This window comes from Capricornis sumatraensis, chromosome 16, assembly GCF_032405125.1.
Source record: "Capricornis sumatraensis isolate serow.1 chromosome 16, serow.2, whole genome shotgun sequence".
In the NCBI taxonomy this organism is placed as follows: Eukaryota; Metazoa; Chordata; class Mammalia; order Artiodactyla; family Bovidae; genus Capricornis; species Capricornis sumatraensis.
Window position 1 is genome coordinate 34,011,400 of NC_091084.1, and position 16,535 is coordinate 34,027,934.

At 45.2% G+C, this 16,535-nt stretch overlaps 1 protein-coding gene across 1 annotated transcript in view; it reads left to right on the forward strand.

Moving 5' to 3' along the window:
• Positions 1–16,535, forward strand: part of SORL1 (sortilin related receptor 1) — a 164,547-nt gene that overhangs the window by 42,352 nt on the left and 105,660 nt on the right. The window contains exons 7-8 of the mRNA XM_068989373.1: positions 11,435–11,536; positions 12,536–12,705. Of these exons, the coding sequence (XP_068845474.1) occupies positions 11,435–11,536; positions 12,536–12,705 (272 nt within the window). The remainder of the gene's footprint in view (positions 1–11,434; positions 11,537–12,535; positions 12,706–16,535) is intronic.

Below are 16,535 nucleotides of genomic sequence, written 5' to 3' on the forward strand. Positions count from 1 at the left end.
GCACAATGCTTGATATATAACATATGTACAATAGAGCTGAACGAATCTTGGCCTAATGTAGAAAGATTAGGCTACTGGGCTTTTTTACTGGGAGCATGGGATGGGGTTGGGGGACATTAACTTATTGGTTCTTTTATTATAACTCTCCCCTCTTGTGTGTGGCTTATTGATTTACATGGTATCGGTGGCAAAATTGTAGTTGTGTTGACTTCTTCCTTTAGCAGACAGACGGACCACCAGATTCCAAGGTCAGTGGTGTTAGCTGGAGGTTCCAGATGAGACGAGCTAGGCTACCACCTGGAAATGTTGTCTTAGGATCACCTGTGGCAGCATCAGCAAGGGCCCTGGTTAAAAATGCAGATGGCCTGGCCCCCATGCATATTCTCCCCCCGCCCACCCTCCGAGAATCCCTGGGGTGCCCAAGAATCTCTAAAATTTGAGACATTCTTCCCTGAAGCCTTGTATATGCAGGAGCTTTCGGCAGTAATTATATCATCAAAGGGACATTTCTCAGTGGATAGGTTGAGAGAAGAGATGCCACTGGCAGTGGATGATAAAATAGGTATTTTTCTGCTTAATATATTCGAGTCTTAAGCCATAAGGATATATGACATCGGCCCTGGTTGGATCACTCTATCAGTAGGCATGTTGGGGTCTGCACCTCCACCTTCTTATCCGGGGTGTTCCCAGCACTGTAGGTGCTGGATTTGGGGAATTCCGAACGACTTTAATGTTTGTTGTCATTCAGTCCAGCTCTTTGTGACCCCCATGGACGGCAGCACGCCAGGCTGCCCTGTCCTTCACTGTTGCCCGGAGTTTTCTCAAACTCATGTCTATTGAGTCGGTGATGCCACCCAACAATCTTGTCCTCTGTCGTCCCCTTTCCTCTGTCATCCACTTCTCCTGCCGTCAGTCTTCCCAGCATCAGGGTCTTTTCCAGTGAGTTCCCAATGAGTCGACTTTAATGCTAACTGGATTCAAATCAATTTAGGAAAGCTAAGAAAATAATTGCAAAATGACAGAAAATTACTTTGGGGTGATTAACTTTTTTGCTTTTTTCCAGCAATGTGACTGATTCCAATTGCTTGCAAGTTAGTTTTCTAGAACATGTCAGGGCAGCCAACCAGGTTCTGGACTGGAGCTGGTTTCCAAGTCTCCAAAACCCCCTGGGGCCCTTCTGGCCTGGCTCTTACTTCATGAGTGCTTTGTATCTGATGCCCATCAATTTTTTTTTTATTCCTTTGTTTTGGACATGAAGTTCATATGCTTATTAGTCCACACCACCAAGTTTATATGCTTACTAGGGCCTTTAATAATTTGTGCCCCCATGAACTGCAGCCAGGCATGCTTCTCCATCCATGGGATTTTCCAGGCAGGAATACTGGAGTGGGCTGCCATGTTTCCTCCAGGGGGATTTATTATTTACTTGGCTGTGCAGCATCTGAGTTGCAGCATGTGGGATCTTCCAGTTGCAGGAGGCAGAATCTTTAGCTGTGGCATGCAGACTCTTAGTTGTGGCATGTGGGATCCAGTTCTCTGACCAGGGATCAAACCTGGGCTCCTGCATTGGGAGCACAGAGACTTAGCCACTGGACCACCAGGGAGGTTCCGATGGGGCCTTTAAAGCAACAGAGAGGCACCTCTGCAAAGGGACTAACATCAGTTTGTGAACTTGGTGAGACACAGCTGCTAGGTGCTTCCTGGAGGTAACAATAGTTGCCAGAAAGTTGGAAGGATGTGAGGCTTGGCTGCTTCACTCTCCAGCTTCACTCCTAGCCTCTCCTGAAAGGCAGGCTCAGACATTTCTTGCCCAGAGTGCAGCAGTGAGCCAGTGCCTGATGCGTGGGCTTGATGGAGTCTCCTCTCTGTTCTTACAAGTGATGGCAGCCACAGCTTGGCAGGGTGCAGACGGTGTTCTTGGGCAGCCTTGGCAGACCATGCTCTTTGGTTTTGTCAGTAAAGTTTTATTGAAACGAGGCTTGCTCATTTGCTGTGTGTCATCCATTGCTGCATTCATGTTAGAGTGGCAGAAATGAATTGTTGCATAGAGGCGGGATGGCCCACAAAGGCTAAAATACTTCCGAGTGGACCTTTACAGAAAAAGTTTGCCAACTGTTGTTGTAGGGGCAGGATTCTGTTCCCCTTTCAGTTGGCATTAGGCAGCTAGAATCCTCTGGTGCAGGAGCGTGCACTAGATGAATCTGCAGTAAGTATATCCCCCGAGAGCTGAGGTGGCAGGCCTCCCTAAGTTGCTGTGCCCTTTACATGCCATGGTCTTATCTTTGGGAGGCGTGTGTGTGTGTGTGCTCAGTTGCCTCAATATGTCTGACTCTTGCGACCCCATGGACTGTAGCCTGCCACGCTCCTCTGTCCATAGGATTCTCCAGGCAAGAATACTGGAGTGGGTTGCCATGCCTTCCTCCAGGGGAGCTTCCTGACCCAGGGATGGAACCTGTGTCTCCTGTGTCTCCTGCATTGGCAGGCAGATTCTTTACCACTGAGCCACCTGGGAAGCCCAATCTTTGTGATATCATGGCTCATTCAGACATCTTGCATGCCACAGATTTCCTGAGAGAACTTAATTGTACTTTCACTATTCTGACCAACCAACCACTAATTTCACTATTGGAAACCAACTTCTAACCATCGTTATGCTATTTTTAAGTCCCTAATGTTGATAGAGTTAACAGAAAAACCTAGTAATTGCCTCAGAATTGTGGGCTTCTATATGAGAGGTTAACTGACCACAATTGAAGTGTGACTTTTAGGATAACCAACCAAAATCCAAGCATTGACAAATTATTTTAATTGTGACATTGCTTAAATGTCTATGTTCGGATACATTTAAGCAATGTCATAAGCACCTAACGCTTGTAACTCCGTACACAATAAAGTTCAAACGTGTTTACAGATTAAAAAGGAGACTATAATACCAATACATTTAAAATTGATTTTTTTATAATACCAGTGTTGAGATATGATTCATATCCTGTAACATTTACCCTTGTAAAGTGTACAGTTCAGTGATTTTTAGTATGTTCATAAGCTCGGGTATTGCTCACCACTATCTAAATCCAGAGCATTGTTGTGACCTGTGAAGGAAACCTCATCAGTTCGGTTCAGTTCAGTTCAGTTGGTCAGTCGTGTCTGACTCTTTGCGACCCCATGAATTGCAGCACGCCAGGCCTCCCTGTCCATCACCAACGCCCAGAGTTCACTCAAACTCATGTCCATCGAGTCGGTGATGCCATCCAGCTGTCTCATCCTCTGTCGTCCCCTTCTCCTCCTGCCCCCAATCCCTCCCAGCATCAAAGTCTTTTCCAATGAGTCAGCTCTTCTCGTGAGGTGGCCAGAGTATTGGAGTTTCAGCTTTAGCATCATTCCTTCCAAAGAACACCCAGGACTGATCTCCTTTAGGATGGACTGGTTGGATCTCCTTGCAGTCCAAGGGACTCTCAAGAGTCTTCTCCAACACCACAGTTCAAAAGCATCAATTCTTTGGCACTTAGCCTTCTTCACAGTCCAGCTCTCACATCCATACATGACTACTGGAAAAATCGTAGCCTTGACTAGACGGACCTTTGTTGGTAAAGTAATGTCTCTGCTTTTGAATATGCTATCTAGGTTGGTCATACTTTCCTTCCAAAGAGTAAGCGTCTTATAATTTCATGGCTGCAATCACCATCCGCGGTGATTTTGGAGCCCCCAAAAGTAAAGTCTGACACTGTTTCCACTGTTTCCCAATCTATTTGCCATGAAGTGATGGGACCAGATGCCATGATCTTAGCTTTCTGAATGTTTAGCTTTAAGCCAACTTTTTCACTCTCCTCTTTCACTTTCATCAAGAGGCTGTTTGGTTTCTCTTCACTTTCTGCCATAAGGGTGGTGTCATCTGCATATCTGAGGTTATTGATATTTCTCCCAGCAATCTTGATTCCAGCTTGTGTTTCTTCCAGCCCAGCATTTCTCATGATGTACTCTGCATATAAGTTAAATAAGCATGGTGACAATATACAGCCTTGACGTACTCCTTTTCCTATTTGGACCCAGTCTGTTGTTCCATGTCCAGTTCTAACTGTTGCTTCCTGACCTGCATAGAGGTTTCTCAAGAGGCAGGTCAGGTGGTCTGGTATTCCCATCTCTTTCAGAATTTTCCACAGTTTATTGTCATAGCCATTAACAATACTTTTCTACTCCTCTCTCCTTCCAGCCCCTGGCAACCAGGAATCTACTTTCTGTCTTATGTATTTGCCTATTCTCGACATTATTATTATTTGCTGCACCTTGAGGTATGTGGGATCTTAGTTCCCTGACTAGGGATTGAACCCACACCCCCTGCATTGGAAGCGTTGGGTCTTAACCACTGGATCACCAGGGAAGTCCCACTTTTAAATTCTTGATACGTTATTTCCTTTAGTTCTTTGAATGTATTTAGGATGGAGGATTTAAATTGTAGGTCCAGCATCTGGCCTTCCTCAAGAATAGGTTATATTGACTGTTGTGTGTGTTTGCTTTTCATTTTTTGGTGGAAAACCAGATATTTTAAGTGACATACTGTGGCAGTTCTTCTAAATCAGGGTAAGTCCTTCCCAGGGCTTGTTGTTGCCGCTTCTCAGGATTATTGTTGCCTTCTTTGGCTTTTGTGTTGTGAGTTTCCTGCATTAATGTTGTAGAGTCTGCACCCTTCATGGGGTGTGCTAGTGGAGTCCTGACCGTTAGTGGTCAGCTGGTGATCAGTGATTTCCTAAAGTGCTCTCAGCCAGTCGTCCTTCGGCCTTTGCTGAGGGCCTCTGAGTGTGTGTTGGGGCATGCCCTCAGTGCCTTCTCCAGCTCTGCCTTAGTCTTCACTTCTTGTTTGTGTGGAGACTCAAGATTATTAACCAGACATGAGGAATTAGGCCCTTTCCATTCTTTCCTGAGCAGAACACAGCCCTTCTTGCATGTGACCTTGTAAATTCCTTGGAATGTTTCAGAGCTTATCAAGCCCTCTTATGGATATCTTCTCCCATTTTTCCTTTTATGCTTTTTAGTTCACCTTTTGTGAGCTCCAAGTGATAATGTTCCTCTGGCAGATGTGGTGTTGAAAACACTTATCACTTGTCAGCGTTTCCCTTAAATGCCCAGGCTGTAGGTCTGTGTGTAGAGAGAGCTGAGTCAGGTTATTTAAGGAGACGACCTGAGAATCCAGCTATCAAGCGAGTCACCAGGCAGATAAAATCTGACAGTCCTCTGGCTGTGGGGCATTTGGGGAGCTCCAAACCTGTTCTGTCCTCTCCTGGGCTGCTGGTTTTCATAGCGATTGTGGCTGTGATGCTGTGGGTTTCCCACGCTACTAGTACTTCAGATAGAGTAGAAGGGTTGGGGTTAGGACAAGTTGAAACATCACCAAGTTCACTCCTCTTGCTGAGCTTCAGTCATTGTTTTGAATAAATGCTTCTTGAATTTTTGCAAGCTTTTTTTTTTAATTTTCAGGATTCTGAAAAAGTTGATTTTGAGAATTTTTGTCAGTGCTCTTGTTGTTCGCATGGATGAGTGGATTTTTAGAGTTCTTTCCTCTGTCATTCCAGAAGTGCTTTCAGTTAATATCAACTCTGCAAACTTTTTATTATTTCCACACCTACACACAAAAAATTTTTTGTGTGCTGATATGACCTCCCCTTGTGACCTTATTCAGTCTCAAGAGTATCTACGTTTGCTAATCTCTCTTCAACTGTCTATGCACTACTTATTTTTTCTTGGACTATTTTAAACTAAATCTCAGATATATCATTTTATCCATCAGTTATTAGGTATAGATAACATGAAGGTGAATGATATTTTGCTGCAACTTTGTTACTGCTTCGAAGAGAAAGTGGCAGCAAATGTTACAGCCCAGGTGCTTCTGAAGCCAGGTCTTTGTCTGCCACCTGCCTTGGGTCCCTCATTTTTCCCACCAGTTGAATAGATCACTGAACAGATCTTTCAGCCTTCACTTGGCAAGAATATATCATATTTAGTTCCCTTCTGCTCTCTTCTCCTGCTCCCCCCCCCCCTTTTTTTTTGGCTATTGACTTAATCTCAAGTATAAATGTAAACTCAGGCTCTGAAATTCAGATTATTCAGATTCTTTTATTTGTTTTTTACTTATCAGAAATGAAAACACCAAATGCAAAATATCTTGCTATGAATTAACAGACCCTATAATATTGCTGTAAATTAAAACATTTAAATAATTCCTAGTTGTTGGTGAAAGTATGTGTGCTGGTGGATGTATTAACTGGAATAGCCTTTCAGGAAGGCCATTTATGCTATCTGTCAAAATGGAAAATTTGACATAGGAATTCTAATAATGCATCTTACAGATTTTCTCCTGTAGCTGTGAAAAAGGTAATTCATACAAGTACGTTCATTGAAGAGTGCTTCTGGAAATAACCTAAACGGCCATTAATAGCTGTTAAATCAAAGATGTCTAAGATACACTGCTGATGGAAAAAGTTAAATTGTAGAACAGTAAGATACTCTGTTAGTGAAAAAAGTGTTACATAATACCATTTCTCCCATGAGTTACACAGCCATATTTCTATCATGATCCAGGTGTATGTGAAAAAGAAATTTGCATGTATCAATCTGGCAATGCATTTGGCTACTCTTAACAGACTAGAAATAAAAGCAACTTCGCCAAGACAGAGGTTTATTTTTCTCTCTTTAGTGCTGCCTAAAGCTAGGGCTGGCATGTTGGTGCCCTGGTGTTCCTGGGGATCAAGGCCTCTTTTTCTTAATTTTTTGGCCGCCCACATGGCATTTTCCTGACCAGGAATTGAACTTGTGCCCCCTGCATTGGAAGAGCAGAGGCCTAACCACTGGACCACTGGGGAAGTCCCCAAGCCTCTATCTTGCTCTTCGACCATCCAAAGGAATAATTTGCACACTCTCCCTCATGGTCCCTGATATTTACACTAGGCTTCGAGTCTTTTGGAGTCAGGAAGAATGAGGACAGATAGAAAGGCCACCATAGGACCTCTCCCAGCTGATTCAGTCCCTTTCAACAGCTTTCCTTGAAACCCAGCACAATAGTCTGTTCATGTCTTATTGACTGGTCCTTAGTAACATGACCACACCGAGTTGTCCAAAAGAAAGAGAGCCTTAGGCTTTTATTTGGGTGGTTGTCAGGGTTTGCTAAGGAGGAAAGGGCTGATGGATGTTGTGGTGAGTGGTACGTCTGTCACTGTGTAAATATACACATAGGTGGTGGCACAGAGCATCTCTGAAGGAATGGCCCAGAGCCAGTTACCAGTGGGCATTTATGAGAGCAAATGGATCTGCATTCTACCTTATACCTGTCTGTACTGTTGGATTTTTCACGAGCATACAGTATTTTACTTCCATAATAACGATAAAGAGAAATTCAGCATCAACAATGGTTTATTAAGAAATACATCTTACGATTAATAGTGTGTCATAGTTTTATTGTTAATACTTTTCTTGATAGTGGTAAAATATTACACTAACTTGTCTACGAATGCTTTAGAAGTGAACCTAACTATCCAGACTTAGGAATACTTCTCCCAGAATAAAGTGAGATGGATGTACTTAGAGGTTTTTCATGACCTTAGTACTCTTGCATTTATATCTTGCTATCTATTCTCACTTCTCAGGTCTCCCAGCAATCATCTTTAAGAACACATAACTGGTGATGGGCTTGGACTTCCCTGTTGGTCCAGTGGTTAAGACTCTGTGCTCCCAACGCAGGGGCCATGGGTTTGATCCCTGGTTGGGGAACTAAGATCCTGCATGCTGTGTGGCACAGCCAAACAAAACAAACCCAAGAAACAAACAAAAGCTAATGATGGGCTTGAGTGTCACTGAGAGAAATGGCTCCTTTCTCACGTATAACTGCAGTAGGAAGTAGTGAAAAAACATAAAGCATAAAAAAGTGTTTCACTGATATTTGTGTCTAGTTCCAGTTCAGTTCAGTCACTCAGTCGTGTCCGAGTCTTTGCGACCCCATGAACCGCAGCACGCCAGGCCTCCCTGTCCATCACCAACTCCCAGAGTCCACCCAAACCCATGTCCATTGTGTTGGTGATTCCATCCAACCATCTCATCCTCTGTCATCCCCTTCTTCTCCTGCCCTCAATCTTTCCCAGCATCAGGGTCTTCTCAAATGAGTAAGCTGTCCGCATCAGGTTGCCAAAGTATTGGAGTTTCAGCTTCAGCATCAGTCCTTTCAGTGAAATATTCAGGATTTATTTCCTTTAGGATGGACTGGTTGGATCTCCTTGAAGTCCAAGGGACTCTCAAGAGTCTTCTCCAACACCACAGTTCAAAAGCATCAATTCTTCGGCGCTCAGCTTTCTTATAGTCCAACTCTCACATCCATACGTGACTACTGGAAAAACCATAGCCTTGACTAGATGGGTCTTTGTTGGCAAAGTAATGTCTCAGCTTTTGAATATGCTGTCTAGGTTGGTCATAACTTTCCTTCCAAGGAGTAAGCGTCTTTTAATTTCATGGCTGCAATCACCATCGCAGTGATTTAGGGAGCCCCCCAAAATAAAGTCAGCCACTGTTTCCACTGTTTCCCCATCTCTTTGTCATGAAGTAATGGGACTGGATGCCATGATCTTCGTTTTCTGAATGTTGAGTTTTAAGCCAACTTTTTCACTCTGCTCTTTCACTTTCATCAAGAAGCTCTTTAGTTCCTCTTCACTTTCTGCCATAAGCGTGGTGTCATCTGCATATCTGAGGTTATTGATATTTCTCCCGGCAATCTTGATTGCAGCTTGTACTTCTCCCATCACAGCGTTTCTCATGACGTACTCTGCATATAAGTTAAATAAGCAGGGTGACAATATACAGCCTTGACGTACTCCTTTTCCTATTTGGAACCAGTCTATTGTTCCATGTCCAGTTCTAACTGTTGCTTCCTGACCTGCATATAGGTTTCTCAAGAGGCAGGTCAGGTGATCTGGTATTCCCATCTGTTTCAGAACTTTCCACAGTTTATTGTGATCCACACAGTCAAAGTCTTTGGCATAGTCAATAAAGCAGAAATAGATTTTTTTCTGGAACTCTCTCACTTTTTCAATGATCCAGTGGATGTTGGCAATTTGATCTCTGGTTCCTCTGCCTTTTGTAAAACCAGCTTGAACATCTGGAAGTTCATGTTTCACGTATTGCTGAAGCCTGGCTTGGAGAATTTTGAACATTACTTTACTAGCATGTGAGATGAGTGCAATTGTGTGGTAGTTTGAGCATTCTTTGGCATTGGCTTTCTTTGGGATTGGAATGAAAACTGATCTTTTCCAGTCCTGTGGCCACTGCTGAGTTTTCCAAATTTGCTGACATATTGAGTGCAGCACTTTCACAGCATCATCTTTTAGGATTTGAAATAGCTCAACTGGAATTCCGTCACTTCCTCTAGCTTTGTTCGTGGTATTACTTCCTAAGGCCCATGTGACTTCACATTCCAGGATGTCCGGCTGTAGATGAGTGTGAATGATCACGTCTTTGTGGTTATCTGGGTCGTGAAGATGTTTTTTTGTACAGTTCTTCTGTGTATTCTTGCCACCTCTTGTTAATATCTTCTGCTTCTGTGTATTTATGTATAATCATAAGGATTTATATAGGGTGGCTTAAATCATCTGACCTTGATACATAGCTATAAAACTTTATTGACTTAAGGAGGGCTTTTGGAATTTATACATAGCAATTTTGGGACCTCTCTCACTCGGGTGATACATTTTGTGTTTTAATCAATCCATCATTTCTATAACCCCATACTGAGGACAGGCTATTTTGCAGTTTTCAGGGTGCCATTTTGGGAAGGCAGTCTTCTGTACTTCTCTGCCTGGCTTCTTTAAAACAAACTACTTTTAACCAGTGTTCAGTGGTGGCTTGGAAAATATGTGAGTGTGTGTGTGTACATTCAGCTGCTCAGGTGAATAGGAAAAAACTTCACCTTCATCAGCTTGCTCTTCACAAAGTTTGTTAGACATCCATGAGCATGGAGTATTTAGCAGTTGTCATATTGCAGTCAAGAAAACGTGACATCAAAAAAAAGAAAGGAAAATTGGAAATCTTCTATACTCTGTAGGAATTAAAAATCTGTAATAAACAGTAGCAACATAGTTGAGGGGAAGTGAAGCCAAGCTCACCGTTTCTGGCTGAGGATCCCGGCATTCAGGTCGGATGATAGTCATACCCATGAGGATGTCCACACGAGGATGGGCCTCCCTGTCTGTTCTCCTAGGCGTGCAATAATTGGCCTTCAGTTTCCGGTCACAGACTTGTAGAACTGGAAAGAGACATTTAGAGCCTTTGCAGTGTTTTGTATTCTTTTTTGGATCAGTGGCCCTTTTGAGAAACTTCTAAAATGTATATATCCTCCCAGCAAAGTGAGTGAGTGCATCCAGATGGAAAATTTGCATGTATATTTATGGGGTTCCTGGATCATTTAAGCCCATACCCAAAGTCCTCATTCAAATCAGCTTCTCAATTTATAGAGGGATACACTGGAACCTAGGCTTCCCTGGTGGCTCAGATGGTAAAAAATCCACCTGCAATGTGGGAGACCTGGGTTCGATCCCTGGGTTGGGAAGATCCCCTGGAGCAGGGAATGGCAACCCACTCCAATTTTCTTGCCTAGAGAATCCCCATGGACAGCGGAGCCTGGCGGGCTGCAGTACATGGGGTCTCAAAGAGTCGGACACGAGTGAGCGACTAAACACACAGAAATGGGAACGTAGAGAAATTGAGAGCTAAGTCTGAATCTAGCACTTTTAGACACGTGAGCACGCTCCCAGCTGTGATTAGTATCCCTGAAACACAGTGTGACCAGTGTCGCGTGCGTGGTCAACATCCCACGGAGTACCCTGTCTCTCCCAAAGAAAACATATTGTAGCAAGAGACCCTAATCAGTGAGAAGGATGAAAAGACTGAAAAATAGAATCGGTGACGATTCCTTCAACTGCTGGTAAAAGCTAAAGCCCTGTGGCTCGGGGATCCTTGCGATCTAGAAATAGTAGAAAGGGGAAGAGGGTGTGTTTTGTGTGCGTATCAGGTGTGTGGCGGACGTCACCCTCCGGTGGTTTGGGGGCTGTATGTTCCACCCAGCTTGTCTCTCCAGCCTCATCACACACCCCTCTCCCTTTCGCTCTCTGCTTAAGCTTTGGCAGCCCCCACCCCCCTCCCCAAGCTCAGGTTCTCCCTTCACACTCTGTCCTTTCTCTTCATGTACTGCCCGGAGTGTCTGTATCTATTGCAGACCAGGTATCTAGGATAGAGTGGTACAGCCCAGGCTTCCCAGTGACGGCAGACATTGCAAAATGTGCATTTGCGATCACATGTTTTTAGTAGAATCAGAGGGATCTGACTGTCCTGTTTCCTTTTACACTTGTTCTGAATGATTATCATATGGTACAGTTGGTGTTTTTCTCCTCCTCTTCCTTGGCAGCATCTCTTCGGCAGTCCACAACCGTCCTCTGTCCAGCTCTGGGTCTCCTTTGGCCGGAAGCCCATGCGAGCAGCCCAGTTTGTCACAAGACATCCTATTAATGTGAGTGGGGTCCGCGGTGGTGGAGGGGAGTGCTGCTGTCCTCAGGCAGAGGTCAGGGGGAGGGTGATGGGGGAGGATATTTGATGGAAGCTCCCTGGAGTCACTTTCTAGACTAGTCGCTTTGGGCATCTTGGTCTGTTTTTTCCCTCCTCACTTGTTGAAGTGGAGCTGAATGGGAGCCTTAATTTGCTTGAAGTGGAGAAGGATTGGCAGAGAGGTTTAGAGCCAGAGTCAATGGGCTCTGTGTGCCCGTGCTGAAGGAATGGGAAGGCAAGGACAGCAGCAGTTATTCATTAAGTACCTGCTGTGTTGGTCACAGATGGCGAGGTTCCATAAGGGGACAGGATTGGAGTCTCACCCTTTTAGAAACAGATGGGTTGGAGGGTCCGAGAACAGAGCAGAGGAAGAAACCATGTACAGTCAAAGGCCTGACTGTGCAGCGTGTGTCAGGACATAGAGAACCACAGGAAAGGTCAGTGTGAGCTGTGTCATCGTGAAAGTGACCGTGGGGAGGAGGTGGCACTTGAAGGCCTTGATGCCAGGGCCTCGTGTGATGGAGGATTAGTAGCTCAGAGGAGTATGTGATGAAGAACTTGTTTGTTAATTCTTTGCTTTCTCTGGGTTCTGCCTTCCTGTAGTCATCTTAGAGGAAATGAGAGGGAAGGAAATGCACATTAATTTGCATTATGCTTTGTAGTAATGATAAGGAGACACCATTACGTAAAAGTGATTTCTAGGTCGTTTTTGGAGTTCAAGGCCCATTCTTATTTTGTGCCCCACCTGCTGATAAGGGGTCTGCTCCAGCCAGAGGACAGCCTCAGGGTCTCTAAAGAGAGTCAGCCAAGCTTCTTTCCCAAGACTGGGAGGCTCTCGTGGGCTCCAAGACTGCCCTCCTCCCTGGGACACTGAGAAGCCCTTGCTTGCGTATGCAAAGGGACCTTCCACAGGGCATATGTGGTTTTTTTTGACTTGTGTCTTTTTCATTTTTTGATGCCAAAGGAATATTACATCGCGGACGCCTCTGAGGACCAGGTGTTTGTGTGTGTCAGTCACAGTAACAACCGCACCAACCTGTATATCTCGGAGGCAGACGGGCTGAAGTTCTCACTGTCCTTGGAGAACGTGCTCTATTACAGCCCAGCAGGGGCAGGCAGTGACACCTTGGTGAGGTAAGGAGACCAGTAGGCAGGGCCACTTCCTGCTTTCTTACCCGGCACGACCTCTCGTTGGGTGGTTTTCAACATCCCCTGAACATTTGGACTCCCCTGGGGGTGGTTTCAGAAGCCCCAGTGATTACTGGTTCACCTTCCCAGACAGTAATTTTTTTATCCGGTTTGAGGTGTGACAGGCACTTGAGGATCTTGTTTAATTTTTAAAACAACTTTAACTGGTTCGGTTTTCTCTGCACTGGGTCTCTGTTGCTGCTGGTGGGCTTTCTCCAGTTGCGGAGGGCGGGGGCTCCGGACTTCTCACTGCAGTGGCTTTCCCTTGTTTCGGAGCACCGGCTCTAGAGCCTGGGCTCAGTAGTTGCGGCTAGAGGGCTGTAGAGCACACGCTCAGTAGCTGTGGTGCACGGGCTTAATTGCCCCGAGGCATGTGGGATCGTTCCAGACCAGGGGTCGAACCTGTGTCTCCTGCATTGGCAGGAGGATTCTTAACCACTGGACCACCATGGAGGTCCCCACATGTTTATGTGGTGCAGAGGCTGAGCACTGCTGTGCTGGGTGACTCTTAGGATCACTGCCACCGTGTCAGCCACTCCTTTGGGGTTCCTTCATTCAGTTACCTGGTTTTGTGATCTCAGACCCAGTGGGAAAGAGCACTGGCAAAACGTCATCACCACCTGTGGGCCAGTTGGCATGTGTGTCTACAAGGCCCTTCCTCCACGTGACTCTGGTTAATTAACATCATTATTCTCCCCCCGGTAATTGCAAGGTATTGTTCTGTGGTATCTGTGGGAAAGTCCTTCATCAGTACGTCACCTGCCTGGAGTGGTCCTGCTGTAACAGTGTTCTCAGGGCCATGAAGGAGTCTGGGACTGGGAAGGGGTGGATGCCATGCCATGTGGGTGGCACTGTGATCCATCAGTGGCGCGAGGTCATTTACTCTCGTTTGTCTGTGACAGACCACTCTTGTGTGCATCTCAATGTGATTAAAACTGCTCTCTGCTCTTGGGAAGAGCCAGCTGGCAGAACTGGCTGGTCTGCAGTGAGGTCTGGCTCGATCGCCGTGAACCTCAGGTCAGAGGGCATGTCCTTGCTGCCCGCTGTCCCTCTTCAAGTTGCTGGGTCATTCAGCAAGGATGCTGCTGTTCAGTGCCTGGTGGCTTTGCATGTACAGCCATGCAGTATTGTGTATCCAGCAAGGGAAACTTGGAACAAGCTCCCTGATCCATGGAGCTTTTGTTCTAATTGTGGGAAGACAAAATAGAAACAAATACATGCTCTGCCGATAATGCTGAGTGCGGAGAAGAAAAATAAAGTGAGATAAGAGGACAGTGGGTTACAAGGGCATTGCTTTATATGAGCCGGTCATGGACAGCTGTTCTAGGAGAATGATGTTTGAGCAGGTGCCTGAGTTACACAGGAGAGGGAGCTGGGCACATAACCTGGGGAGGAGGCTTACAGGTGGAGGAACAGTGGGCACAGGGGCTCTGGGGTGGGACTTGAGTGGTTTAAGAGCAGTGTGGAGGCCAGGGTGGATCAACCAGCTGATGGACGGGAGAGAGCATCCCTAAGACACAGGAACCAAGAAAGCAGGGTTTAGATTGTACAGGGCCCTCAAGGGCATAGCAGGATCTTTTTTTTTTTTTTTCCTCTTAAGCATGATGGAGGGTTTTGACCAGAAGCTGGATATCACTTGATTTAACCTGTTATATTTTTTGGACACCACTTTAAAAAATGTGAATTGCATTATGTAAAGAAAAGTGCATAAAACATAAATGGGCAGTATTATAGATTATTTTCAGTGGATACTCATGTGACTTATCTTTTAAAGAAGCCATGCTACATGCTGTGTGGAAATTAGACAGCAGACTTGCAAACTGGGAGATCCAGCTGTGAGATCACTGCTGAAATCCGGGCCAGTGGAGGTTGAGGTTGGCGGGACCTGGAGCGGTAGCAGTGGAGATGATGGAAATGGTCAGAGGCTTCCTGATGGCTCAGACAGTAAAAGACCCACCTGTAATGCAGAAGCTGTGGATTTGATCCCTGGGTTGGAAAGATTCCCCTGCAGGAGGGAATGGCTACCCCCTCTAGAATTCTTGCCTGGAGATTTCCGTGGGCAGAGGAGCCTGGAGGGCTACCGTCCATAGGGTCGCATAGGAGCAACTATCACTTTCGTTTTGACCCATTTGCTGATGCGTTTGACTGATGGATGGGACATGGGGTTTGCGAGGAGGAGGGGACGTCAGGGACCCACCACTGCTTGGCTGGAGCAACCGGCACAGTGATGGTTTCAGACTGTCCAGGAGGGCTGGGTGAGTTCCCATCTGAGGATGCCTATTAGATACCAAGTGGAGAACTTTCTGTGTGCTCTGGTACACTTTTCCACACCCTATTTCTTCTCCTTTGGAGGTGCTGTCATCTTTTACTCCTTAACTTTGTTTCCCAGCGTAGACTCAGAGGTTGTTTATTATTCAGTGTCTTGTAATGTGTTATAAACCATCCCTTCTGTGATTCATCCTCAGGTTGTTCTGGTTTGGTCAGTCACTGCCTCCTCAGGCTGGCTCCCAGTGGCTTTCTTTTATTTTTAATGATTTATTGAAGTGAAACTCTCATAACGTAAACTTATCCATTTTAAAGTAAACAACTCAGTGCAACATAGCACATTTACAGTGCTGTGCAACCACCAGCCTTACCGAATTCCCAAACATTTACATTTTTCCCAAAGAAAATCACTTAACTGTTCAGTAATTTCTCTCCCCTAAGCCCCTGGCAGTCATCAGGCTGCTTTCTGTCTCTATGAATTTGCCTTTTCTGGCTATTTCATATAAATAGAATCATACGGTAACACCTGACCTTTGTGTCTAGTTCGCTTTGGGTAGTGTTTTCAGATTTTATCCCTGTGTAACGTACGTCATTCCTTTGTAGCAGTGAGCAATAGTCGCCTTCAGTTCAGTTCAGTCGCTCAGTCGTGTCTGACTCTTTGCAGCCCCGTGGACTGCAGCATGCCAGGCTTCCCTGTCCATCACTAACTCCTGGAATTACTCAAATTAAAGTCCATTGAGTCGGTGATGCCATCTAACCATCTCACCCTCTGTCGTCCCCTTCTCCTGCCTTCAATCTTTCCCAGCATCGAGATCTTTTCCAATGAGTCAGTTCTCCACATCAGGTGGCCAAAGTATTGGAGCTTCAGCTTCAGCATCAGTCCTTCCAATGAACACGCAGGACTGATCTCCTTTAGGATGGACTGGTTGGATCTCCTTGCAGTCCAAGGGACTCTCAAGAGTCTTCTCCAACGTCACAGTTCAAAAGCATCAGTTCTTCAGCACTCAGCTTTCTTTATAGTCCAACTCTCACATCCATACATGACCACTGGAAAACCCATAGCTTTGACTAGACAGACCTTTGTTGGCAAAGTAACGTCTCTGCTTTTAAATATGCTGTCTAGGTTGGTCATAACTTTTCTTCCAAGGAGCAAGTGTCTTTTAATTTCATGACTGCAATCACCATCCACAGTGATTTTGGAGCCCCCCAAAATAAAGTCAGCCACTGTTTCCCCATCAATTTGCTATGAAGTGACAGGACCGGATGCCATGATCTTTGTTTTCTGAATGTTGAGTTTTAAGCCAACTTTTTCACTCTCTTCTTTCACTTTCATCAAGAGGCTTTTTAGTTCCTCTTCACTTTCTGCCATAAGGTTGGTGTCATCTGCATATCTGAGGTTATTGATATTTCTCCTGGCAATCTTGATTCCAGCTTGTGTTTCTTCCAGTCCAACATTTCTCATGATGTACTCTGCATATAAGTTAAATAAGCAAGGTGACAATATACAGCCT